The sequence below is a fragment of the Terrapene carolina genome, unplaced genomic scaffold (genome assembly GCF_002925995.2).
Source record: "Terrapene carolina triunguis isolate 2854851 unplaced genomic scaffold, T_m_triunguis-2.0 Scaffold51, whole genome shotgun sequence".
Taxonomy (NCBI): Eukaryota; Metazoa; Chordata; order Testudines; family Emydidae; genus Terrapene; species Terrapene triunguis.
In genome coordinates, this window is record NW_020664402.1 from 1,912,303 (window position 1) to 1,937,238 (window position 24,936).

Below are 24,936 nucleotides of genomic sequence, written 5' to 3' on the forward strand. Positions count from 1 at the left end.
CTTCTGTCCCCCTGCCCTAACCCCTAGATGATATTGTCTCATAGGGCCCTTTAGGGAGAGCCCCTCAGACCAGTTAAGAGCCGGCTATGGGAGCACAAAGCCAATGCACCTTGGAGTGAGGTGCAGATGTGACCTCATGGGATGCAGCACTGAACTGCACTGAGGGGACCCCTAAGGGTTAAAGCAGGGCTGAGGCCCAGGTCACCCCGCACTGTATCTGCACTGAGGTCAGTGGTGCCCATGGCACCGGGTGCCACCCCCGGTGGGAGCAGGACGTGAGCGCTGCAGAGAGAGGGGGCCCAGCAAGCAGGTGGTTCTGGGCTGCTGGAGAGTAGCACTCACCTTCGCGATCTTCCCCTTGGGAGCCACTGTGTGGGGCAGGGAAGGGAGGGGGAGAAAAGAGACATGGAATTAATGACAGTATTGAAATATCCCCAGGTCCTCCCAGCTCGGAAAGCAGGAATGGCTGGGGGAGGCTCTCTGGCCTGGCTAGGCCGGACTGGCTGCATGATCACACTGGGCCCATCCGGCCTGAACGTCTAGGAATCAGCCACTGGTGACTGCGTAACCTTGCCACCGCCTGAGGGCAGGAGTCAAAGTGGACTCCCGCAAGGGCTCAGTGTGGTTATTCAGAACCCAGGTCCTAGGCAGCATTTCTTTACATTGCAAAAGTAACCCAGCATTTAGCAACTGACAGGCCCGGCTCATGGGAAGGCACGGTTGGTGTCTCACAAGCAGGCTGTTCAAGGCGAGGACTGATTGGCATCGGCACCGCTGTGTGTGGGGAGCTCAGGGCTGGGCTAGCCGGGGGCTGGGGCTTGGAAGTGAGGGCCACTGGCAGAGCTGTGGGGCGGTGGGTGGGCCCCCCACGACCGGAATAGCAGGGGACTGCGGATCCCAGCGATGTCCTCACTAGGAATACATCTTCCTTTAGTTTTAATGTTGGGGGATATGCAGTCCTGGCACCCCAGGGTGAAAAGATTCCGTGGGGCAATGCGGGGGGGAGGGGTCTGCAGCATTTCTGTGTTAGAGCACATGGGCACCACGCTGGAGCCCGGCCCGGCAGAGCCAATGGTGCCAGATGGCTGGCTCCAGTGAAACGTGGGGTTTGGCCCAATAGTTCCACAGGAGAGGGTCTGGCAGGTCCCTGCCAGCAATGGGAGAAAGACAGTGTTCCCCAGAGGTCCTGGGAGCTGTGCTGGTGAGTGGGGGATGGTGAGTGGGATTCATTGGTTGGCCTGTACCTGGGGGTGGCAGGCTGGGATGGTGCCCCTCTGCAGACGGCTCGCACATGTACTGGCGCAGGGATCTCACGCTGGCCTGGCCCACCACTGGCTTGTACCCAAACTCCCGGTTGTCCACGACCTTCAGCTCGATGGGGGGCATTAAATCTTCTTCCATGGGCAGGTGCTGCGGGGTGGCAAGCAGGTCCATGAGCTCCATGGGGAGGCAACAGAAGGAGCAGGCAACTGGGCCAGCACCTAGACACTCAGCCATGGAGCACTGTATGGACAGACAGACAACGCCGGCCACGGGGCTAGAGGTGATGTGGGTCGGTGGGATCAAGTGGTCCCTGGAACTCTCCAACCATCTCCGACTCCCAACCCAGCCATGTAGGCAGGCAGGACGGGAAGTGGCTGAGAAGCGGTGGGTGGAGCCGCCCTGCCCCATGCTCCTGCCCTGCTCACCACTCTCATGAGGAAGACATTGATTGGGAAGTTGGGGTTCTCGTGGAGGTCTCTGATGGGAGCCGTCTGGATGGCTTCTCCTCCACACTCCACCACCAGGCTCGGTGCCATGACGCTCAGCAGGTTGTAGCTCTGCAGGCCCCGCAGGCCCCAGGCCAGGATCTGGAGGGGAGGAAGAGGTGAATGGTGTGGTTGTACCATGGATGGACGTCACGAAGGAGGGGTGGGCTGGGCCCAGCTGGGCCGAGTTTGCACTCATGGATTCAGCATCAGTCCCACTGGCAAAGGTGCCAGGGGTGAAGCTGCCGATGTGGCTCTGTTTCAGAATCAGAACAGAGCTTAGAAGCCAGCCGGGCCAGAAAAACTCACCTGGCCACCCCTTGAGTGTATTGGACGCCCAGCAGGGAGATGAATGGGCTGGACTGCTCTGGGGCCCAGAGGGCAATGGAGGGGCTGGTGACAGTGGCTCCCCAGCACAAACTCCCACCAATGTCCTGCCTGGCCAGCCAAGGTGGTGGGTGGGAAGAGGGAGACGCTGCAGCCTATGTTTGTGCCAGGCGGAAGGGATGGTTCTGGGTGACAGGAGAGTTACAGTCAGGAATGAGGGGCTGGGGTTAACCAAAGGGAGAAGCAGGGTGGAGGGAAGTGACACGGTGACTAGACTGGAGGGGCAACCTCGCCCCAGCCCCCAGGCGATGAGCAGGGCAGGATTTCCTGGGCGTCTCCATCCCCATGCTGATGAGGAGCAGCAGCCTGTCCCCTCAGGAGGGGAAGCACCTGCAGGTCATTGGGGGCTATCGACCTCTGCCCAACGTGCTGGTCTGATCTTCGTAGCTCTGCCTGCAGCAGTTCCCATGCAGGGGGCCTCCCAGCTCCATCCCCGCTGTCCCCCAGTCCCTGCTGGCAAGGCCCTCCTGTAGGGTAGATAGTGGCTGACGCCAATGGCATGGCAGGATCTGTGGCAGTAACAGGCATCACCTCTGGCAACGCAACGTGCCCTCCGCAGCAGATACTTGTTTCCTCCTCCCACCAAACAAGCTGCTTCTGCCCTGGAGTCTGCGTGAGCAGAGGGGCCCTGGCCGTCACCCTCACCTCAATGGCCATCAGTCTGAGCGTGGGCCGGATGTCGCTAGGGATGACGTAGACCCCGTTCTTCCAGGAGGGGGCGGGAAGGCGGCCTGGTGCACCATCCTGGGAGGGGAAGGACAAGGCTGTTGTGTGATGCTCTGGCTTGGCTGCACTTTGTACAAAACGGACAGAGGACTTTCGTGCCGGGGAAGGACCAGGACTGGCAGCCAAGGGCAATTCCTCTGGCTTCCACATCGTGCCCCGTGCTAAAGTGACCCCTCCAGCCCTCAGGGACCCTGCTACATGGGCCAGGGGGCTCAGTCGCTGTTGGTCACCATTCCTGGGAATGCCAGCAAGGAGGCTGAGGTAGAGCTTAACTTTTGTGTTGGAGACACCTGTTCGGTTGGAACTCTCCTGAGATTCTCCATCAGGATGAGTGATGTGATGTCTGCCAGTCCCGGGGCATCTCGTCCGTCCCCCTCACTGGGGCAGGACCCAGTAAACCTAGACCAGGCCTGACAGTGTTTGCCCACCTGGCCTTCAAAACCTCCAGTGATGGGGATTCTACAACCTCCCTTGGAAGCCTGTTCCAGAGCTCAACTCCCCTCAGAGTTAGAAAGTTTTTCCTAATATCGAACCTAAATCTCGCTTGCTGCAAACTAAGCCAATTCCTTCTTGTCCTACCCTCGGTGGCCGTGTAAAACAGCTGTAAACAGTGTTGTTGCAGCTGTGTTGGTCCCAGGATATTAGAGAGACAAGGTGGGTGAGGTCATATCTTGTATTGTACCCATTCCTGTTGATGAGAGAGAAGCTTTCAAGCCCAGAGCTTCAGCACTGGGAAAGGTTCTCCGAGTGTCACAGCCAAAGACAAGATTGAACAGATAGTTTAGCATAAATAGCACATATTATAAGGGACCCCTGTAGTCACAGGACAAAAAGGGGGTAAGTGGGTTACAGATTGTAGAGTTAGAAGGGACAGATTGTCATAGAATTGTAGGGTTAGAAGGGACCTCAAGGGTCATCTAGTGTAACCCCCAATAAACCATTAATCCAGCGTTTTATTAAGTCTTAATAAAGACACTGGATGTATCGTTTATTACAACAATATGTAATCCACTGATCCCCCTATTTGTCCTGTGACTTCAGGGGTGTTAACAGGCCACTTCACCTTGACTGGTCCATTCGAACGTGTGCTAACTACTTACGCTGAACTATCTGTTCAAACCTGTGTTTAGCTGGGACACTCGGGGTGCCTTTCCCACACCCGAGGATGAGCTCTGTGCGGCTTAACAGCTTGGCTCTCTCGCCAACAGAAGTTGGTCCAATAAAAGTTATTACCTCCCCCACCTTGTGTCTCTAATGGAAGACAGTTAATCACCATCTTCCTTATAACAACTTTTTACATATTTAAAGACGTGCCACACTTAAGGAAAGATGTGGACAAATTGGAAGCATCCGGAGGAGAGCAACAAAAATGATACAAGATTTAGAAAACCTTATCTAGGAGGAAAGGTTAAAGAAAATGGGCACGTTTAGCATTGAGAAAAGCAGACTGAGGGGGGACCTGATAACAGTCTTCAAATATGTTAAGGGCTGTTAGAAAGATTCATGGATTCCAAGGCCAGAAGGGACCATTGTGATCATCTAGTCTGAACTCCTGTTTCGCACAGGCCAGAGGCCTGCGCCACAGTCATTCCTAGAGCAGATCTGTTAGAAAACATCCACTCTTGATTTTAAAATGGTCAGTGATGGAGAATCCACCACAACCCTTGGTAATTTGTTCCAATGGTTAATTACTCTCGCTGTTAAAAATTTACACCTTATTTCATAGAATCATAGAAGATTAGGGTTGGAAGAGACCTCAGAAGGTCATCTAGTCCAACCCCCTGCTCAAAGCAGGACCAACACCAACTAAATCATCCCAGCCAGGGCTTTGTCAAGCCGGGCCTTAAAAACCTCTAAGGATGGAGATTCCACCACCTCCCTAGGGAACCCATTCAAGTGCTTCACCATCCTCTTAGTGAAATATTTTTCCTAATATCCAACCTAGACCTCCCCCACTGCAACTTGAGACCATTTCTCCTTGTTCTGTCATCTGCCACCACTGAGAACAGCCAAGCTTCATCCTCTTTGGAACCCCTCTTCAGGTAGTTGAAGGCTGCTATCAAATCCCCCCTCACTCTTCTCTTCTGCAGACTAAATAAGCCCAGTTCACTCAGCCTCTCCTCATAAGGCAGCCCCCTGATCATTTATGTTGCCCTCCACTGGACTCCCTCCAATTTGTCCACAGCCTTCTTGTAGTGGGGGGCCCAAAACTGGACACAATACTCCAGATGTGGCCTCACCAATGCTGAATAGAGGGGAATAATCACTTCCCTCGATCTGCTGGCAATGCTCCTACTAATGCAGCCCAATGTGCCATTAGCCTTCTTGGCAACGAGGGCACACTGCTGACTCATATCCAGATTCTCATCCACTGTAATCCCCAGGTCCTTTTCTGCAGAACTGCTGCTTAGCCAGTCAGTCCCCAGCCTGTAGCAGTGCATGGGATTCTTCCTTCCTAAGTGCAGGACTCTGCACTTGTCCTTGTTGAACCTCATCAGATTTCTTTTGGCTCAATCTTCCAATTTGTCTAGGTCACTCTGGATCCTATCCCTACCCTCCAGTGTATTTACCTATCCCCCCAGCTTAGTGTCATCTGCAAACTTGCTGAGGGTGCAGTCCACGCCATCCTCCAGATCATTAATGAAGATGTTGAACAAAACTGGCCCCAGGACCAACCCCTGGGGCACCCCACTTAATACTGGCTGCCAACTAGACATTGAGCCATTGATCACTACCTGTTGAGCCCGACAATCTAGCCATCTTTCTATCCACCTTCTAGTCCATTCATCCAATCCATACTTCTTTAACTTGCCGGCAAGAATACTGTGGGACACCGTATCAAAAGTCAAGGTATATCACGTCCACTGCTTTCCCCATATCCACAGAGCCAGTTATCTCATCATAGAAGGCAATCAGGTTGGTCAGGCATGACTTGCCCTTGGTGAATCCATGATCACCTTCCTCTCCTCCAAGTGCTTAAAAATGGATTCCTTCAGCACCTGCTCCATGATTTTTCCAGGGACTGAGGTGAGTCTGTAGTTCCCCAGATTCTCCTTCTTCCCTTTTTTAAAGATGGGCACTATATTTGCCTTTTTCCAATCGTCCGGGACCTCCCCTGATTGCCAATAATTTTCAAAGATAATGGCCAATGGCTCTGCAATCACATCTGCCAACTCCCTGAGCACCCTCAGATGCATTAGATCTGGCCCCATGGACTTGGGCATGTCCAGCTTTTCTAAATAGTTCTTAACCTGTTCTTTCACCAGGGCCGGCTCCAGGCACCAGCTTAACAAGCAGGTGCTTGGGGCGGCCAAGGGAGAGGGGCGGCACCTGCGGCAATTGGGGGGCAGCAGGTCCCTCACTCCCTCTAGGAGCGAAGGACCTGCCACTGAACTGCTGCTGCCGATTGCGTATTTTTTTTTTTTTCCAATTGCCACCGCCGATCGCGATCGCGTCTTTTTTTTTTTGCTTGGGATGGCGGAAATGCTGGAGCCAGCCCTGTCTTTCACCATTGAGGGCAGCTCACTTCCTCCCCATACTGTGCTGCCCAGTGCTGACCTTGTCTGTGAAGACCGAGGCAAAAAAAGCATTGAGTACTTCAGCTTTTTCCACATCCTCTGTCACTAGGTTGCCTCCCCCATTCAGTAAGGGGCCCACACTTTCCCTGACCACCTTCTTGTTGCTAACATACCTGTAGCAACCCTTCTTGTTACCCTTCAAACCCTTGCTAACTGCAACTCCAGCTGTGCTTTGGCCTTTCTGATTACTCCCCTGCATGCTGGAGCAATATTTTTATACTCCTCCCTAGTCATCTGTCCAAGCTTCCACTTCTTTGCAGTCTGAATTTGTCTAGCTTCAACTTCCAGCATTGGATTGTGTTAGACCTTCCTCTGCTAGAATGAGAAGCCCAATTATTAAACATTTGTTCCCCATGTAGGTACGTATAGACTGCAATTAAGTCATCTTCTCTTTGACAAGCTAAAAAGATTGCGCTCCTTGAGTCTATCACTCTCAGGCAGGTTTTCTAATCCTTTAATAATTTTCATGGCTCTTCTCTGCATCCTCTCCAATTTATCAACATCCTTCTTGAATTGTGGGCTTCAGAACTGGACACAGGATCCCAGCAGTGGTTGCACCAGTGCCAAATACAGAAGTGAAATAACCTCTCTGCTCCTACTTGAGATTCCCCTGTTTATCCATCCAAGGAGAGCATTAGCCCTTTCGGCCACATCATCACACTGGGAGCTCATGTTCCACTGATTATCCACCGTGACCCCCCAATCTTTTTCAGAGTCCCTGGTTCCCAGGACAGAGTCCCCCAGCCTGTAAGTATGGCCTACGTTCTTCGTTCCCAGATGTGCACATTTACATTTAGCTGTATTAAAACCCATATTGTTTGTTTGCGTCCAGCTTACCAAGTGATTCAGGTCGCTCTATATCAGTGACCTGTCCTTTTTGTGATTTACTACTCCCCCAGTTTGTGTGTCATCTGCAAACTTTATCAGGGATGATTTTATGTTTTCTTCCAGGTCATTCAAAACATGTTAAATAGCGTAGGGCCAAGAACTGATCCCTGCAGGGCCCCACTAGAAATACACCCGGTCAATGATGATTCCCCATTTACAATTACATTTCGAGACCTATCACTTAGTCAGTTTTAAATCCATTTACTGAGTGCCATGTTAATTTTATATTGTTCTCGTTTTTTAATCAAAATGTTATGCAATACCAAGTCAATGATTTACAAAAGTCTAAGTATATTATATCAACACTATTACCTTTAGCAACCAAATTTATAATCTCATCAGAAAAGGATATCAAGTTAGTTTGACAGTATCTATTTTCCATAAACCCATGTTGATTGGCATGAAGTATATTACCCTCCATTAATTCTTTATTAATCGAGTCCCATATCAACAGCTCCATTATCTTGCCCGGGATTGGTGCCAGACTGACAGGCCTACAATTACCTGGGTCATACCCTTTTTAAATATTGGCACAACTTTAGCTTTCTTCCATGGAACATGCCAGGTATTCCAAGACTTATTGAAAATCAACATTAACAGTCAAGCGAGCTGCTCAGCCAGCTCTTTTAAAACTCTTGGATGCAAATGTGACCCCAAAACCCCTTAATGCCAACAGGCAAGGGGGTTACAGGAATGTCCTGATTCTGTTATATACATTCTGGTTCACCACAGAATGTCTTGTGAGGTCGCAAATGAAAGCCGGTGTCATATTGGTCATTAATATCACTGTGAAATGTATGTACATAAGGAGTTATGTACATAGATTGAAGATATGTTCTTAGAGTCTGTATCAAGGTCTGAGTCACTGGCAGAGGTGAAAAAAGCAGGTTTTCTGTCAGACAAGAGATGTTTATTCCCCTGTCTCTCTGTCGGGATGGAAACGAAGCATTGTATGCTAACACACTGTACTCTAGCCTACTTACATATGCAGTCAACAGGGAAGCAGTGCATGGAAAAATAAACCAGGGGTGGTTATCCTGTCTCTGAGCACAGGCAATGAACTTTGGAGATTATAAGTAGAAGGCAAAGACGACACCCCCTTACCCTTCACCTAGGAAGTAAACGGATAGTGCGTCTGCATTCGTGAAAATGGGATCTCAGACAACCTTGACTGAAAAGCTGCAAAGCACTTTGGGGTGAGATGAACTTCTTTGGACAGGTGGTTAACTTGTTAGTTAAGTTTAGTCTCTAGAAGGCATGTTCTGATTTAGTTTTATATGTAACCTTTTGTTTCCAATATTCGTACTATCACTTGAACCTTGAATCTTTGATAATAAACTTATTCTTGTTTTCACTATTAATATATCTCAGTGCTGTGATGTTAAGCAAGGTGCTGAGTGTCAGCTGAATCAGACAGGCTGGTGTGTACATTGGTCCTTCCCTGGTATTTCTGTGAGTGTTCAGGGGATGGGGCTATAGGCTCGGCCGGGGAATGCTTCAAAGGGCGTTGGGGTCTGGGGTTATTAACCTGTAAGGCCAAGTAAGGTCTAGCATAGCCCAGAGGAGAATGCTAACAGGCTGGTGGTATTGGGAGATGACACCCAGTGAAGCACAAGCAAGACTCCTTTTCACTGAAGACAGGGGGGCCACAAGGTGACTCACAGTCCTGGGTACCCTGAGAACGGTCACAGAAAGTTATCTGGACTTGCTGATTTAAAAATGTCTAACTTTAGTAGTTGCTGTTTAACACCCTCCTGAGATACTAGTGGAATGGAAAGAGTGTTCTCACATGATGACACTACATCTGTTTTTTTCCCAAATAGAGAACAGAAATAGTTATTGAACACTTCTGCCTTTTCTGCATTATTATTGATGGTTGTACCATTTCCATCTAGTAAGAGACCAATACAATTGTCAGGATACTTTTTTGTTCCTAAAATACTTAAAAAGCTCCTTCTTATTGTCCTTAACTCTGCTGGTCATAGACGTCTCCTTCTGTCCCTTTGCTTCCCTTATCAATTTTCTACAATTTATAGCTTCTGATTTATATTCACTTGTTATCAACTTCTCCTTTCTTCCATTTATTTATTTTATTTTTTATAACTGCCTTAATTTCCCCTCTAAACCAGGTCATTTTTTTAAAACCAGTATGGCCTTCTTCTTCAATTGTGGGATTGTGCCTTTTTGGGCATCTAGTAATGTGTTCTTAAACAATTCCCAATTACCATCCACATTTTTTGGATGAAATACTTGCAGATGATTGTTTTCAGTTTTGTGAATTTGGCCATTTTACAATACCAAGTATATATATCACTGGTCTGGACTTCATTCTGTTTGCACATTATAAATGTGATCAAGTCATGATCATAAGTTACCATTAATATTTAGTTCTGTGATCAGTTCTTCTTTATCTGTCAAGACCAGGTCTAATACAGAATTCTCTGTCTTGGATGCAGCACTTTTTGAGTTAGGAAATTGTCATCTCTAATGTTTAGAAATTCCAAGGATGTTCTAGTTCTGGCAGCATGAGACCTTCAGCATGTGCCATTCAGATTGAAGTCCCCCATGATGATATAGTTTCCCCCTACACATTGTAGATAGGTGCGTAAGGAAGCAGTTATCCTGTTCGTTTGTGGGATTTGGTGGTTGGTTGCAGACACCAACTAATACCTCATCTTGTGCTTTAGCCATTAGAACACTGATCAATAAGCATTCAAGAATGTTCTCCTCCAAATAATCAGCGACTCAGAAGCAGATAATGCCATTTCTGACATACATCTTTTGCCCACTTTCTCCTTCCTAAATAGGTTATAACCATTGATTTTAACATTCCAGTCATGGGAATCATCCCACCAGATTTCAGTAATAAAGAGGACGGTGACCAATTGTTCGCCATGTCCACTGAAGGCAGGACAAGAAGTAATGGGCTCAATCTACAAGGGAGAGCCTTTTTTGCACTATCACACTGTTGACTCATATTCAATGTGTGAGCCACTATAACCCCCAGATCCTTTTCACCTAGCCAGTACTACCACCTAACCAGTTATTCCCCGTTTGTATTTGTGCATTTGAGTTTTCCTTTCTACACGCAGTATTTTGCCCTTGTCTCTACTGAATTTCATGTTGATTTCAGACCAGCTCTCCAATTTGTCAAGGTCATTTTGAATTCTAGTCCTGTCCTCCAAAGTGCTTGTGACCCCTCCCCTCAGCTTGTGCAAACACCTTCCCCCCCAATAAAACACACACCCCTTTTACCTTGGGATCCAATAGGAGCTCAAAGGCAGCTAAGAGCTCGCCCGCTTCCTTCTGCTGCTTTGTGATTGGATACCACTGGAGGCGGGGGAGGTGTCGGGATCTGAGATCCAGACATACCAGTGGGGAACACATGCTCCTCCCCAGGAAGTCATCCTTGTCCTAATATAAAGAGGAGACGTGATCAGATCATGTGAGTCATGGGCCTGCAGATCCCCTTCACCTGCTCCTCCTTTACCCCCTTCCCTGGGATCTCGCACTTACAATGATATCCCGGTCAAACAACTCCAAAACCACCAGTGGCGGGTCCTGCCGGGTGGCCTGGGGGTCTCCGTAAATCAGCACATGGTCGAAGATGAGGGTCTGGTCCCAGCTGGGGCTCAGGGTGGCAGTTAAGGTCTGTGTGCGCTGGCTCCTGTGCAGGAAGGACACGTGGGCATAGGGATCTGGGGGAAGGAGACGGAAGAGACGGACTGTTCAGTCATAGAGTCATAGAATCTCAGGGTTGGAAGAGACCTCAGGAGGTCATCTAGTCCAACCTCCTGCTCAAAGCAGGACCAATCCCCAACTAAATCATCCCAGCCAGGGCTTCTCAAGCCGGGCCTTAAAAACCTCTAAGGATGGAGATTCCACCACCTCCCTAGGTAACCCGTTCCAGTGCTTCACCACTCTCCTAGTGAAATAGTGTTTCCTAATATCCAACCAAGACCTCCCCCACTGCAACTGGAGACCATTTCTCCTTGTTCTGTCATCTGGTACCACTGAGAAAAGTTTAGATCCATCCTCTTTGGAACTCCCTTTCAGGTAGTTGAAAGCAGCTACCAAATCCCCCCTCATTCTTCTCTTCTGCAGACTAAACAATCCCAGTTCCCTCAGCCTCTCCTCGTGAGTCATGTGTTCCAGTCCCCTAATCATTTTTGTTGCCCTCCGCTGGACTCCTTCCAATTTTTCCACATCCTTCTTGTAGAGTGGGGCCCAAAACTGGACACAGTACTCCAGATGAGGCCTCACCAATGCCGAATAGAGGGGAATGATCACGTCCCTCGATCTGCTGGCAATGCTCCTACTTATACAGCCCAAAATGCCATTAGCCTTCTTGGCAACAAGGGCACAATGTTGACTCATATCCAGCTTCTCGTCCACTGTAACCCCTAGGTCCTTTTCTGCAGAACTGCTGCCTAGCCATTCGGTCCCTAGTCTGTAGCAGTGCATGGGATTCTTCCATCCTAAGTGCAGGACTCTGCACTTGTCCTTGTTGAACCTCATCAGGTTTCTTTTGGCCCAATCCTCTAATTTGTCTAGGTCCCTCTGTATCCTATCCCTACCCTTCGGCGTATCTACCACTCCTCCCAGTTTAGTGTCATCTGCAAACTTGCTGAGGGTGCAGTCCATGCCATCCTCCAGATCATTAATGAAGATATTGAACAAAACCGGCCCCAGGACTGACCCTTGGGGCACTCCACTTGATACCAGCTGCCAACTAGACATGGAGCCATTGATCACTACCTGTTGAGCCCGACGATCTAGCCAGCTTTCTATCCAACTTATAGTCCATTCATCCAGCCCATACTTCTTTAACTTACTGGCAAGAATACTGTGGGAGACCGTATCAAAAGCTTTGCTAAAGTCAAGGAATAACACGTCCACTCCAGTCCTGTAGGAATCCGTCAGAGCGGGCAGCGTCTCAGTGTTCCCATCTGGACATAGCGGCGTGGGAGAGATGTAGAACTGGCCTATCTGAGGGGCACCGTGCAGCCCGTTGGACAGTGTACGCCCAGCAGCAGGGAACCCGTAGGGCCACTGTTTGTACAGCGTAGGCCATTCAGAGCTCCCATGCCCAACAGAGGGGACCTGTCTGGCCTTGGAGGGTTATACCAGGGGTTGTTTGTGTTAGGCTCCCAGGTTTTATGATCTGGGGGTGCCAGGAGATGGGTGGGGTAGAGCAGGGAAGGTCTGAGGCGGCATGTGTTGCGGGTGGTGGGGTTTGCCTCATGTCACCTACCGGAGGAGCTCCTGCCATCGCTCGGTGTCAGATCTCTGGCTTGGAAGATGTAGCAGTGCAGCTGGTAGTAATTGGGCTCTGGAATATGAAGAGTTCACAGGTCTCACCCACACTCCTCCTCACCTGTTATGCAGAGGTGCCTGGCGGTGTCCCCCCGTTCCTGCCACCATCCAGGGCCCAGCTGCAGAGGCTTCAATCCCTCACTCTGTACATGGACAGGGGCCCAGGAGGAGCCAATGATCGCAGGGGCCCTGAAACCAGCGGATGGAGGGACAGATGGTGGGGGCTCTGGGGCCGGGTGTGATCCCCTTGTGACGTTATTGACATAAACTGGGACCATATAGATCATTGTTGCAACCAAGGTCCTATAGTGGCACCCAAATCTTGTATAAAGGGGGTCGAATGGGGTGTCTAAGACAAGGTTATGGTTTACTGGTTATGATTATGCTGTCTATATGTGTGTATCAGTTTTGTAGTTGAAGTTATGAATATTGGCTCTATACTGTCTGTATGGCAAACTTATGCTATGCTTCTGGGTGACATCCCAGACAAGCTGGTGTTAGCTCTGCCTAGCCTGCTTGATGGCCCATTAAGGACCATTGCCTTCAGACTCAGCAAAGTATGCAGGAACTGGCCCATGTGACTCCAGGCTCCATTTTGCTGTAATTTTCCACAGTAAGAACAAAGAGGTGTTCTTACACCTGGAAAAGACTACATAAGGCTGATGCCTCATCTCTATTTTGTCTTCAATCCTGCTTCTTACCTCTGGAAGGACTTTGCTACAAGCTGAAACTTTGAACAAAGGACTGAGGACCCATCCCAGCAGGGGATGTTCCAGAGACTTGATTTGAACCTGCAGTTTATTCTATCACTGCTGCAAGCCTGAACCAAGAACTTTGCCATTACTGTATGTAATTGATTCCATTTAACCAATTCTAACTCTCATCTCTATCTTTTTCTTTTATCAATAAACCTTTAGATTTTAGATTCTAAAGGATTGGCAACAGCGTGATTTGTGGGTAAGATCTGATTTGTATATTAACCTGGGTCTGGGGCTTGGTCCTTTGGGATCAGGAGAACCTTTTTTCTTTTACTGAGCTATTGGTTTTCATAACCATTTGTCCCCATAACGAGTGGTACTGGTGGTGATACTGGGAAACTGGAATGTCTAAGAAAATTGCTTGTGAGACTTGCGGTTAACCAGTGGGGTGAGACCGAAGTCCTCTTAGTCTGGCTGGTTTGGTTTGCCTTAGAGGTGGAAGAACCCCAGCCTTGGGCTGTAATTGCCCTGTTTGAGCAATTTTTCCTGAGTTGGCACTCTCAGTTGGGTTCCGCCAGAACCGCATCATCACACCATTCCATTCCAGTGACTCACGCTGGAAGACACAGGTGATCAGAGGAGTGTTCAGCTGCAGGATATTCTGGGCTGGGGACCTCTTCTCTCTCTCTCCCTCCTCCAGGATCTTTTTCTCTCGCTCCTTCTGTTTCTCTTTCTCCTCCTCCTCTCCTTCCTCCTTCTCTTGATCTTCAAACTCCACACCCTAAGCAGAGAGCAGCCCTCAGCCCCTGGGCACCCTCAGCTGCAGGATCTCCGGGTGGAGCTCTCACTGCCAGGATGCCCTCAGCACCCCCTTCCGGCTGCAGATCCTGCTTCCTGTTTCCAACTCCACTGGAGTCTATAGCCCCCGCCCCAGTTATACATCCTCACTAACACAACCACCACTTCCTCCCCCCTCTGCTGTAACCACCCCCATCATCCCTCTCTATGGCTGCGTCTCCCTGGGGCTCAGGAGCAGCCTGCTTTGGGGCTGTGAGCTACCTCGGGGCAAGCTGACCCTTCTGTGTCAATCAGCCCTCTCTGGCCTATGGGGACCCTGCTTTGGGCCAGGGGTTTGTGCTAGTGGCTGGGCAGGTGCTTTCTGGGAGAGAAAAGAAGAGAGGCTCCAACTGGAGACAATGGGCCAGGGCCTGCACCCCTCCCTCTCTAGCCTGGGACCACCCGTGGGCATAAGGCTGCATGCACAGCTCCTACTGGATCAGCTGCGGCCAGGGGGTTTCCAGCTGAGATCTGCCTGCCTCGGGGAAGCCTCCTGTTGGCTCACTCTGCAAGGCTGCTGCCTACGAGCCTCCCAGTTCCCGTCATGCCCAGTGCATGGGTCTGCGTGGGTCTGGCCAGGCGATGGGGGGGAGGGGTTCCAGCCATTCTAGCGTTTGGCCAGCCAGGGACAGGATCTTGCTTAGAACAGCGGCCAAATGAACAGCCAAAGGCGATGCCCCTTTGCTGCCTGGCCTCTTACCAGGGAGCCCTCCAAGAGGAAAATGGGAGCCACCCTGGTGGGCTGCACGGGCACGAGCTTCCTGCGCCAGCAGCGCCGCCGGTAAGCGTCATGCGGCCGGGGCTGCAGGTGGAACTTCCAGCCAAAAAAGGAGGCGTATTCCCAGGTGTCCTCTTCCGCCGGCTTCCCTGTAGAGTGCTGCAAAAATGGGACAGGCCTGAGAAAGGGGGAAGAGCTGCACCGCAAGGATCCAGCTCAGATTCAATCCTGACCCTCCGTAAGATCCCCCTGAAGCAATTCCCCTCCCCGGCCACCAGCTTTCACCCCCAGACACTTTGGAGCTCCCTAGCTCCGTTCTGCAGACTCCAGAGGCTCAGGTACAATCCGTGAACCTGGTGGGGCGTCTCCAAACAGCTCAGTTGACTTTGGTGGAGCCCCGGTGATTTGCAGAGGAGTCAGGCTGCCTTACACCAGCTGAGGGTTTGTCCTCGCAGTGCGGTGTGCGTCTGACGCTCTCTCACGCCTAGGGTGCTGGGAGCAGCCCCTTCCGAGCCAGCCCCACAGGCACCATGAGCACAGCCCCTGACCTCGGCCACTCCCACCACTTACCAGCTGGAGAAAGGAGGCGATTTCCTGCTCCTGGCTCTGAGCGTTCAGGTCCCGACAGCGTCTCCGCAGCCAGCGCCGACGCCGGTGCGTGTGGTATGTCTTCTCTGTTGCATTCCAGGACTGGGGTGTTCCGGTGTGGGGGATGCCAATGCCGTACTCCCAGCCTGAGAGAGGAGCCGTGCTGCCATCAGGACCTGGGAGGAGGCCCCAGGCAGGCGTGCTCACATCCTGGCGATCAGATCCTCCCTCATGAAACCAGGCAACCTCCTGCCTGGCCTCTCCTGCTGCCTGGGCTCACTCCCCAACCGCCTGGGCTGGACAAGGTGCTGATCCTGTGACTGAGGCTGGCAGGGAGAAGCTGCACCCAGTACAGGTGTTCATGCACCAGCCCTCTCTGTCTGACAGCAGGGACAGCCTAGGAAACTCCCCTCACGCCCCCCATGTGCCCACCAGCCCAGGTCTGGAGCAGCCTCCTCCAAGGGCGATGGGGGAGCTCAGTGTCCATGGCCTGTCTGCTGAGGCTGCCAGCAAGATGGGCAGCTTGTGCCAGGGGGGTGATCCTTGAGGCACACTTGTCTGCTGGGAACCCGCTAAAATCATTACTCTGGGCTGCTGAATGGCCCTTGCAGAGATTGCCCCACAGACCCTTCAGGACGTGCCCAGGGGAACACAGTCAGCACTGAGCCCCACAAATCAGGGTGGGCAGCAGCTTGGTCCTGGGTCTCTGATCGCTCCACATCACAGCCTCAGCGGCCACACCGATTCCCCTGGAAACCACTTACCAGACTCATCCACAGCTCGGTTCACCTCCACCCTCCAGCCTTCCTCGAAGTGCCAGCCCTTAGGGCACACGATCCCTTCCTTTGGGGAGACGGCGGCTCCGCCCTGGAACCGAGACAACGGGGGAAATGCGGAGCTGAGCATGTTTGCTGGAGGTGCCCCGGAGCTTTTAGAAGGGTCCAGCAGCCACGGTCGGGGCCAGCCTCTCTGGAGAGCCCAGCCCGTTGAGGGCTGAGCCCTTTGATACATCCAGCCCTGAGTGTCACAATGGGAGCTGCTGGGAGCTGAGCCCCTTTGCAAATCATGTCCTCAGAGACCAGGGCCCAGGGAAAGTGTCAGCACCACGGAGACCAAAGCCTCTGGGCATCCCTGAGAAGAGGGGGACGCAAACCAGGGCGGGCAGGAAAGCCAGGCTCAGGCTGCAGGCTGGAGCTGGTATACATTCCAGACAGGGGCTGGAGAGGTTCTGGTTTAATGGCACTGATGAATGAAAAACAACCTCCAAGATGACACCTCCCACCAGCCAGTGCTGCCCGCACCCAGGGCTCCGTCCTCTCCTCACCGCATCGGGGTTGGGAGAAGGGGCTGGGGCCCACTCTTCCCCTGGCTGCCGGCTCTCGTTCTCGTACACCTCCTCCAGCACCTCACTGTGGTTGGTCTCAGTATCCAGCAGCAGCCTGCATGGGAAGCCAGGGCAGAGTCAGGAACGCAGGAGTCTCATCTCATGGCTTTTCCAAAGGGTTGGCTGGAAAAGCTTTGCGTGGATCCTCCTGTCATCTCCTGTTCTCTCCCATCAAACCTCAGGGAGCTGAGTGCCTAGGGGTCCCTCTAGTCCAGTACCCGGCACCTCCCTCTGGAACCCTCCTCCAATGAGGGAGGATGTTCCTCCTGACCCCAGCTGGAGATCCTCTCACAGCTTGAGGCCTGAAACAAGGTCTGAGATCCCTGGGGCAATAGTCCTTGCTAGTGTGACTGAGACACGATCCTGATTGGGACATATCTAATCTCTCCTGGAAACTCATTTATTTGCTTCAATAATATCCTGCAGCAGTGAGTTCCACAGTTTAGTTGTGCACTCAGCTCTCCAGGCCCTTCACTAGCTCAGCTCTTCCCATCCTACTCAAACACTGATGTGGGGAACTCAACGGGAGGCACATTTAACCCTTTAACCACCTTCCCTCAACAGGAGCCTGCGCTAGCCAGTGTCACAGGTTAACTATCTGCTGCATACCAGAATGTTTCCCAAAGCCCATCTAGTGCTGTTTCCTCCTTTGGTCAGAGAAAGGTGTAACCTCACCTCGTAGCACCCCTCACGGTACAGTACTATACACATGGGAGATCTCTCTCAGAGCCCCTGAAACTCCTCCCCCTCATAATAGTTTTTGGTCTTCTTCCTGGCCTGGTTCTCATCGGCAGGAGACAGCCCCTGTCTCAGCAGGACAGCATGTCCCACGACTCACCTCCTCTGTGGCTCCACCGCCCAGTCGCCATCCCAGTGCCAGCCCTTGGGCAGCTGGAACTTGTCCTTCGGGACACCAATCTTCCCGGTTATGTCCGAGAAGCTGGGGTGCTGCATCAGCCCTTTGGGCCCCCACTTCCCAAAGATCTTCACCTGGTTCTCGTACTGAGCAGGGCACAGGGGAGTGACAGACACAGATGGACGTGGGTCAGAGTAGGTGCAATTCCGCGGACACAGGGCGGGCTCCGGGGGTGGGGTGAGCGCTGGGCAGCTCCAGCCAGTGCGGGGTGGCAGAGGGGCTGAGTGGAGCTGCTGTGGAAGGGGCGTGCGAGGTGCGTGAGCTCTGACGGGCTGGGCTTTGGGGTCACAATCGATTGGCCTGCTGGGGGTGCGCCCAGTGTACGCAGCATTCCCTGTCTGCGTCAGCACTGTCCTCGTCCAGCAAACCTCCCTCCCCACATGGAAGCCCCGGCAGATTATCCCTGCCCCGGTAACCAGAGGCCTCTTGCCCTCCTCCTGCTCACCGTCTCTGCATAGACCCCGATCTTCCCCTCGCAGTGCCTCATGAACTCCTGGCTGTCCGACACCAGACTCAGCCACATTCGCATGCGCAGCTGGCCATGCATGGTGTCCTTCCCGTCTCGCTGGGGGCTCTGCAGGAGAAAGGCAAAGGGGCCGTGCTGCACCCGCTCCAAAAGCAGCCACCATGTGTGGGCAGAGCCCGCTCCGCCCCTGCTTGGCTCTCCGGCTCCCCACAGCCCGAGGCGAGCAAGAGATCCTGGCACATCTCCTACCTTCAGGAAGAGGGTGTGGGTTTTCCCGCACAGCTTGCCGCAGGCGCAGGGACCGGCCTTGGAGAACATGATGGTGTGAGCCTTCACGCGGGCATAGGCCACCCGCTTCTCCTTGCACAGCATCCAGATCACCACGTCGGGCATGCTGGCTTGGGGCTGCGGTGGCCGCACATCAGGAGAGAGAAGAGATTTCACAGATGCTATTGCAGGAGCAAGCACAGGGCGAGATACCTCCTGGGCTGCTCTCCTTCCCATGGCAGGGGCTGTGCCAACTCAGCCCCTTAGGCTCCCCCCTCATGCCAGTCTGGCCCCCCTGCTAGGCCTATCTGCAGGCGCAGCCCCTAGGGTGACCAAAGAGCCCCTCCTGAGCTAGGCAGCACTGACTCAGCATCACTCCTCGCTCCCAGTGACCCAGGGAATGAACAGCGAGGTCAGAGACTGGAGAGTGAGGGCCCCCTGGCTGAGCATGTCTCCATTCTCCTCCAGGACTGGTCTGAAAGGTGCTCAGCCCGGACACTAGAGGAGATGATGCTAGCAGCAGGGCTGGCTCCAGGCACCAGCAAAGGAAGCAGGTGTTTGGGGCGGCCAATTGGAAAGGGGCGGCATGTCCAGGTCTTCGTTGGCACTTCCCTTAGTCCCTCTCTTCCTCTTTGAGCTGCCGCTGAAGTGCCGCCGAAGAGGAATTGAGGGAGTGAGCGAAGGACCCGCCACCGAATTGCCGCAGAAGAATGAAGCGGCGCAATTGAGCTGCCGCCGAAGTGCCACCGATCGATTTTATCTTTTTTTTTTTTGCTTCGCCGCTTAGGGCGGCAAAAAAGCTAGAGCCAGCCCTGACTCGAGGAGATGCTGGCGGGCAAGGCAGCTTGAGGATGGTGTCTGGGGAAGGGGTGCAAAGCCTTGGCCTACCTCCGGAGTGACGGAGTTGATCCTCTGCAGCCAGTCCTCTACCTTGAGGATCAGGGTCTTTGGGCTCGTCCCAGCGCTCAGCCTTTCTGCAGACCTGGCTACTTGGTGGAGGAGCCGACCACGCAGGTCCCTCAGCTGCTGATCCAGGCCTGTGGCTGTCACCCGACCTTCCAAACTGGGCAGCGGCCTGCTGCAAGGAGCATCAACAGGGAGAGGTCAGAGCTCCCTCACTGCCACCAGCTACCCAGGGCAGAGAGAAGGGGGGTCTGAGAACTGACCTGCCCCTTGGCTCACGGGTGGAGAGATGAGAAATGTGGAACTGACCCATGGCATCATGTAGGTCAGAACTGGAAAAGCCATGGCCAGTCCCTCTCCTGGCCAAGCAGGATTGCTCCCTGCAGCACTTTTGCCAGTGCTTTGTCCAGTCCAGCTTTACATGTCCCAAGCGATGGAGATCCCACCCCGGTCCCACATCCTCATAGATCTCACTGGCAGGAAGCTTTCCCTGAGAGTCAGCCTTCGGTTTCCATTTCTCAAGTCCATCCCATCGCTCCTAATTACCCTGCGTTTCCCACCCTAAACAATCCCCCTTTCTCCTTGGGGTTCGCACCCCTCAGACTTTTGCAGACTATGATCATGTTCCCCACGCCCCAGACACTGCTCAGCTAAGATGTAACCCTGTTAGCTTGCCAGCCCCCTGTTTCTCCTAACTCCTCCCAGCTGGAAAATCCCCTTCTGGCGATGAAGCCATGTCATGAGGGCACAGCCTGCTCTGTAACCTCCATGCTAGGCTAGGAAGCCAATAGCTGGTGAGGACATGGACAGACACTGGATATCCAGCCTGGGAGAAAGGCAGTGAGAAAGCTGGCACCATAGTCTGGCAATCAAAAGCCCAGAGTAGCCAACCTCTGGAGACAGGGGGACACATGCAGTATTCTACGATATAGCCTTCTTGTACAGTCCGGCAGCCCCTTTGGTAAGAAATGATACTTTGCCCTTCTATAGCATCTTTCCCGTGAGGATCTCAAGGCCAGGTGCTTACAGATTGTGATCTCAGTCACACCGGTGAAAATCTGGAGTGACTCCACTGAGGTCAACGTGGCTACTTGGGTAACTGAGATCTGAGTCTGGTCCTTTAGGGTTGATTACACAAGGTAGAATTCCCATTCGACACAGTGAGAATCTAAATCACAGCGAGATGAAGGCCCAGGTTTTCAAGTATCAGGGGGTCGCCGTGTTAGTCTGTAGCCACAAAAACAACATGGAGTCCAGTGGCACCTTAAAGAATCTTTCAGGTGCCACCGGACTCCTTCAGGTTTTCAAAGGAGCTCAGCACATTGGGGGCACGTAGGGTGCTGCACACTTGGAGATCTGGCTCTGAGGTCGGGTGTAAGGCTGGCCCCTGCTGGGGGCAAGGTCACCCAGAGCCAGTGGCAGAGTGGGGAATGGAACCCAGGAGTCCTGACTCACAGTCCTGTGACCATCGTTAAGGCCCTGTGAGATCCTGCAGAGCTGCAGGAGTGCAAAGCAATTTATTGCTTTATTATTCATCCCCAGAGAGGAAAGCTATGCAGGTCACACTCCTGAGCTGCCCACAGGGTATGTCTACACTGTGATTAAACGCCAGCGACTGGCCTTTGCCAGCTGACTTGGGCTCGCGGGCTCAGGCTTGCGGGGCTGTTTAACTGCAGTATAGAGGGTCGGCTCAGGCTGCAGCCTAAGCTCTGGGACCCGTCCCATCTCGCAGGGTCCTAGAGCCTGGGCTCCAGCCCGATCCCGAATGTCTACACTGCAACTGAACAGCCCCTCAGCCTGAGCCCTGCGAGCCCGAGTCAGCCGTGGGGGTCTCATTACAGTGTAGACATACCCAGGGAGACCAACGCTTAGCGTCCTGGCTCACTTGCAGTCCTCCAGCAGCTCTTTCAGCAGCTTCTTCCAGACGTCACCCAAAGATGGATCCTCGGCGGTTTGGACGGATCTCAGAGCATCCAGATTCAATGTCTGACGGAGAAGGAAATCAAGTCAGACTTTATCTGCGGCTCATCCTCCAACCGGTGGGCCAGGGCACAGAGCTACAGTGCAACTGACTCAGCTTCCAGCCAAGTCAACAGGGGGTCTTTCCATTGACTTTAAGGGTCGGGGCCCACATTCCTCCCTCAGGACAGAGCCAGTATTTGGTGCATCTCAAGCTGTGAAGGGGAGGCGCTTCGAGATGAGCCACAGGAAGAGCCTGTGTCCGAGGGGTTTGGGTGTGGCTGGTGCAGGAGTTACAATGAAGTTATAATAGTCATTAGAGGTAGAAAAGGCCCATTAGTGCCCATCCAGACCGTCTGCTGCCAATGCCGGATTGTTCTCTACCGTGCACATGCCAGGGTTTGGTCTAGTCTAGTTTTTAGTGTCTTCCATCCATAGGTGCTGGAACTTGGGGGGCGAGGGGGTGCTGCTGCAGCCTGCACCCCAGACTTGAAGTGGTTTCCATCACACAGTTTGGTTCACTGGCTCCCAGCCCCCCTGCTTCCATCCCTTTCCTTGGGAGACAGACGATTCTACAGTCTAATACATCCTGCTGTTTAACTCCACCTCTCACTCCTCACTGCCCCTCCTTGTGCCCCAACCAGCCCTTCTCCTTCCTGGCATTTTACCCTTACCACACTTGCAGACTGTTATATTCCTTCCTGTAGTCACCACTTAGCCAAGCGAGGGCCAGGTAATCAGTTGAGTCGTCCCCTGCAGGCTCACCCCTCAGCCCCTTGACGGTTTTAGTTGCTCCTCTCTGAGCTCTCTCCAGTCTGCCAATACCTCTCTGGCATTGAGCTGCCCACAGCATTCCAGATGTGCTCGCGTCGGAGCTGTCCCCTGCGGGCTCTGTGATGGGGTGCCCCTCTGCGTGCACAGCCCCTGTCTGCTGCTGTCCCTCAGCCCAGATTCATGCCTAGCTTTGCAGCCTGTTCTCGGTGATTTGCCCGGCTCCCTGCACAGCCAGGACCTGCACTCACCAGCCTGTCCCGTGTGGAGTGCAGGATGTTCAGGGTGTCCATGTAGTAGCTAGCGTCCTCCCAGAAAGAGGTGATGGCCACCATTGGCTTGGTGTCGTACCACGGCAGATAGTGATAATGGTTTCCTGGAGAGCAGGAAGGAAGCGGGGTGAACCACTTGGCTCAGGGGAGCTCAGGCATGTTCCTTAGGGAGCTGACGGGTGGGGTAGGCTGGGTGGGTTAATATCAGCAGTGTGCACTCTATGGAGCTTCTCTCCCCTGCTGCTGGCCCTGGGTTTGTAGGGCCTGACGCGGGTCACTCTGTGAGGGCCCCATGACAGCTTGAGGAGTAAGTCTGAGTCCAGTTCCGAATTCCACCTGGTTTTATGAACACTCTTCATAACTGTGACCATCACTGGGCATTAGATCGCAGGAACTGGACAGGGAGAGAGGGCTTGTCTGCACATAGCCCCTGCACTGTCAATTCACAGCCTGCCTTAAGGACAGACAAGCCCTGAGGAAGCTCTTTTGGGAAAGGCATGATAAGGCCATCAAGAGCTATCACCACTGAATGGCTCTCGCCTAGTGACTCTCTACACAGAAACCTGGCTGGGGCAGGGGGCAGGAATCCCGCAGTCTGGGATGGCGGAGAGCGGCAGCATCTCCACTTCATTCCCTGCCCCAGAGGGGCTGCGAGTGCTTGAAAAAGGAGTGCTTCTCCAAGCCAAAAGAGCAATTGGGGAGTGTGGGTGCGGGGTGGGGCTGGGGCACTGGTGTCAGGGTCTGGCTGGACTGTGGGTTCCCACTGCCAAGGGGGATGTCAGACACAGGGTCTGCACCTGGGACTATGCCCGACGGACCCAGAGCAGGGACACTGACCAGTCACCACTCAGACCCAGGGGGTTAGCAACACGTGAGATGCAATGGTTGGATCTCCTCACAACGGACTGGTGTGTGTCCAGAGACTGGGACCGGCCCCTGCCCAGACAGAAGGGGCTCATGGCGATATGCCCCCCAGGAAGAAAACTGGTCAAACATTTTCCAATAAACATTTTTCTATCGGAAACTGCCACTCTGTCATAGAGTCATAGAATATCAGGGTTGGAAGGGACCTCAGGAGGTCATCTAGTCCAACCCCCTGCTCAAAGCAGGACTGATCCCCAGACAGATTTTTACCCCAGTTCCCTAAATGGCCCCCTCAAGGATTGAACTCACAATCCTGGGTTTAGCAGGCCAATGCTCAAACTACTTGTCAAAACTGAACCTTTCTGTGAGAATGGGGTGATTTTGACATAATTTCGTTTAGGAAAAAAATTGACAAGAAGTGTTTCCAGAAGCTCAAACCAGAACACTCTGAATTTTTGGGAGCAGAACTTTTGGTTTCAAAATGGATATTTTTGTAATATACAATTAAAGCAGTCGAAATCGGAAGGGAACGTTTCCATTTGATCAAACCGGAACGCTTCGACTGACTCCAAGGACATTTTCTGGAAAATTTCACTTCACAGGAAAATTTGGATTTTTTTTTGTTTTCATTCTGACTTGGAAGGGGAACAACCATCGTAATGTCAGGATTTCCTGCAGAACGGAAATTCGGCTCTCTCGGAATCTGGCTCTTCACGTCCCTCCATCTCTACAGAGCTCTTCCGTCTCCTGACTTCCTCCCTGCTTTCCCACCCCTTCCACCCCATCGTGCGCCTCCTGGCCAGCCTGTCTCCTCTCCCCGGCCTTGCCTTGCTCCTACCGTCAAACACAGCTTGGCTGTACTGGGTGGTTGAGGCACAGGGCTTGCAGGTCACGTCAAACTTGTTGCCATAGTTCCCGATGCTGACCTCAAACTGGATCAGCTCCTTGATAGCGGGCAGCATGGTGGCTGAATAGAAGATGGCACACAGGCCGTACTTCCGCCGCGACAAGTATCGCTGGCAAAGGAAAGACCCAACAGGCAGGGTTAGCACAGGGATGGTGTCTTGGTCACTATCACCTGTCCCGGCAGGTCATCAGCAAGGACCCAACCTGAGACCTGCTGCAGCAAAGCACCAGCCTCTGCTGTTTGAGCTAAAGGAGTGACAGCCCTAGCTGATGGCAGTAGCAGGCTTTTATCCTCTGTGTGGGCCAGTCACCAGCAGGAGATGTGATCATACTGTGACTTTTATAGCTTGGGGGAGCGTCCTGGAACCCCCATAGTCCTCATTTTCACCTAATCGTGATCTCACATATAAAGCAGGCCTTGTAAGGTATCAGGGAAAGGTTATGATCTGCTGAAAGTAATTTCTCTAGCCATACATGTGTGTCATTGATGCATATGAAGTTGTGAGAATTGTGTAGTATGATGGTCACTGAAGCATGCTGTAAGTGGGGGAATCAACCAGATATTAGCTCCCCAAAGGCAACAGCAAGGAAAGAACCAACACCTGGGCGGGGTGTGAAACAGCCCATCACTAGGGTTACCATATTTCAGCAAGCAAAAAAGAGGACGGGAGGAGCCCCGCCCCCGCCCCCCCCCCCTCCCCCCCCCCCCCACACCCCACCCCCCCCCCCCCCCCCCCCCCCCCC

General features: G+C 52.7%; 1 protein-coding gene across 1 annotated transcript in view; it reads right to left on the reverse strand.

The window, feature by feature from the left end:
• LOC113407688 (myoferlin-like) overlaps positions 1-24,936 on the reverse strand; it is a 76,762-nt gene that overhangs the window by 20,056 nt on the left and 31,770 nt on the right. Inside the window, exons 14-33 of the mRNA XM_029912643.1 lie at positions 24,125-24,302; positions 22,402-22,526; positions 21,306-21,406; positions 19,406-19,595; positions 18,500-18,655; positions 18,230-18,358; positions 17,707-17,870; positions 16,809-16,923; positions 16,249-16,351; positions 15,467-15,630; positions 14,879-15,055; positions 14,054-14,122; positions 12,705-12,786; positions 12,582-12,659; positions 10,844-11,025; positions 10,583-10,741; positions 2,781-2,879; positions 1,689-1,850; positions 1,245-1,410; positions 343-368 (exon numbers count right to left, since the gene is read on the reverse strand). Coding sequence (XP_029768503.1) covers positions 343-368; positions 1,245-1,410; positions 1,689-1,850; positions 2,781-2,879; positions 10,583-10,741; positions 10,844-11,025; positions 12,582-12,659; positions 12,705-12,786; positions 14,054-14,122; positions 14,879-15,055; positions 15,467-15,630; positions 16,249-16,351; positions 16,809-16,923; positions 17,707-17,870; positions 18,230-18,358; positions 18,500-18,655; positions 19,406-19,595; positions 21,306-21,406; positions 22,402-22,526; positions 24,125-24,302 — 2,625 coding nt within the window. The remainder of the gene's footprint in view (positions 1-342; positions 369-1,244; positions 1,411-1,688; positions 1,851-2,780; positions 2,880-10,582; positions 10,742-10,843; positions 11,026-12,581; positions 12,660-12,704; positions 12,787-14,053; positions 14,123-14,878; positions 15,056-15,466; positions 15,631-16,248; positions 16,352-16,808; positions 16,924-17,706; positions 17,871-18,229; positions 18,359-18,499; positions 18,656-19,405; positions 19,596-21,305; positions 21,407-22,401; positions 22,527-24,124; positions 24,303-24,936) is intronic.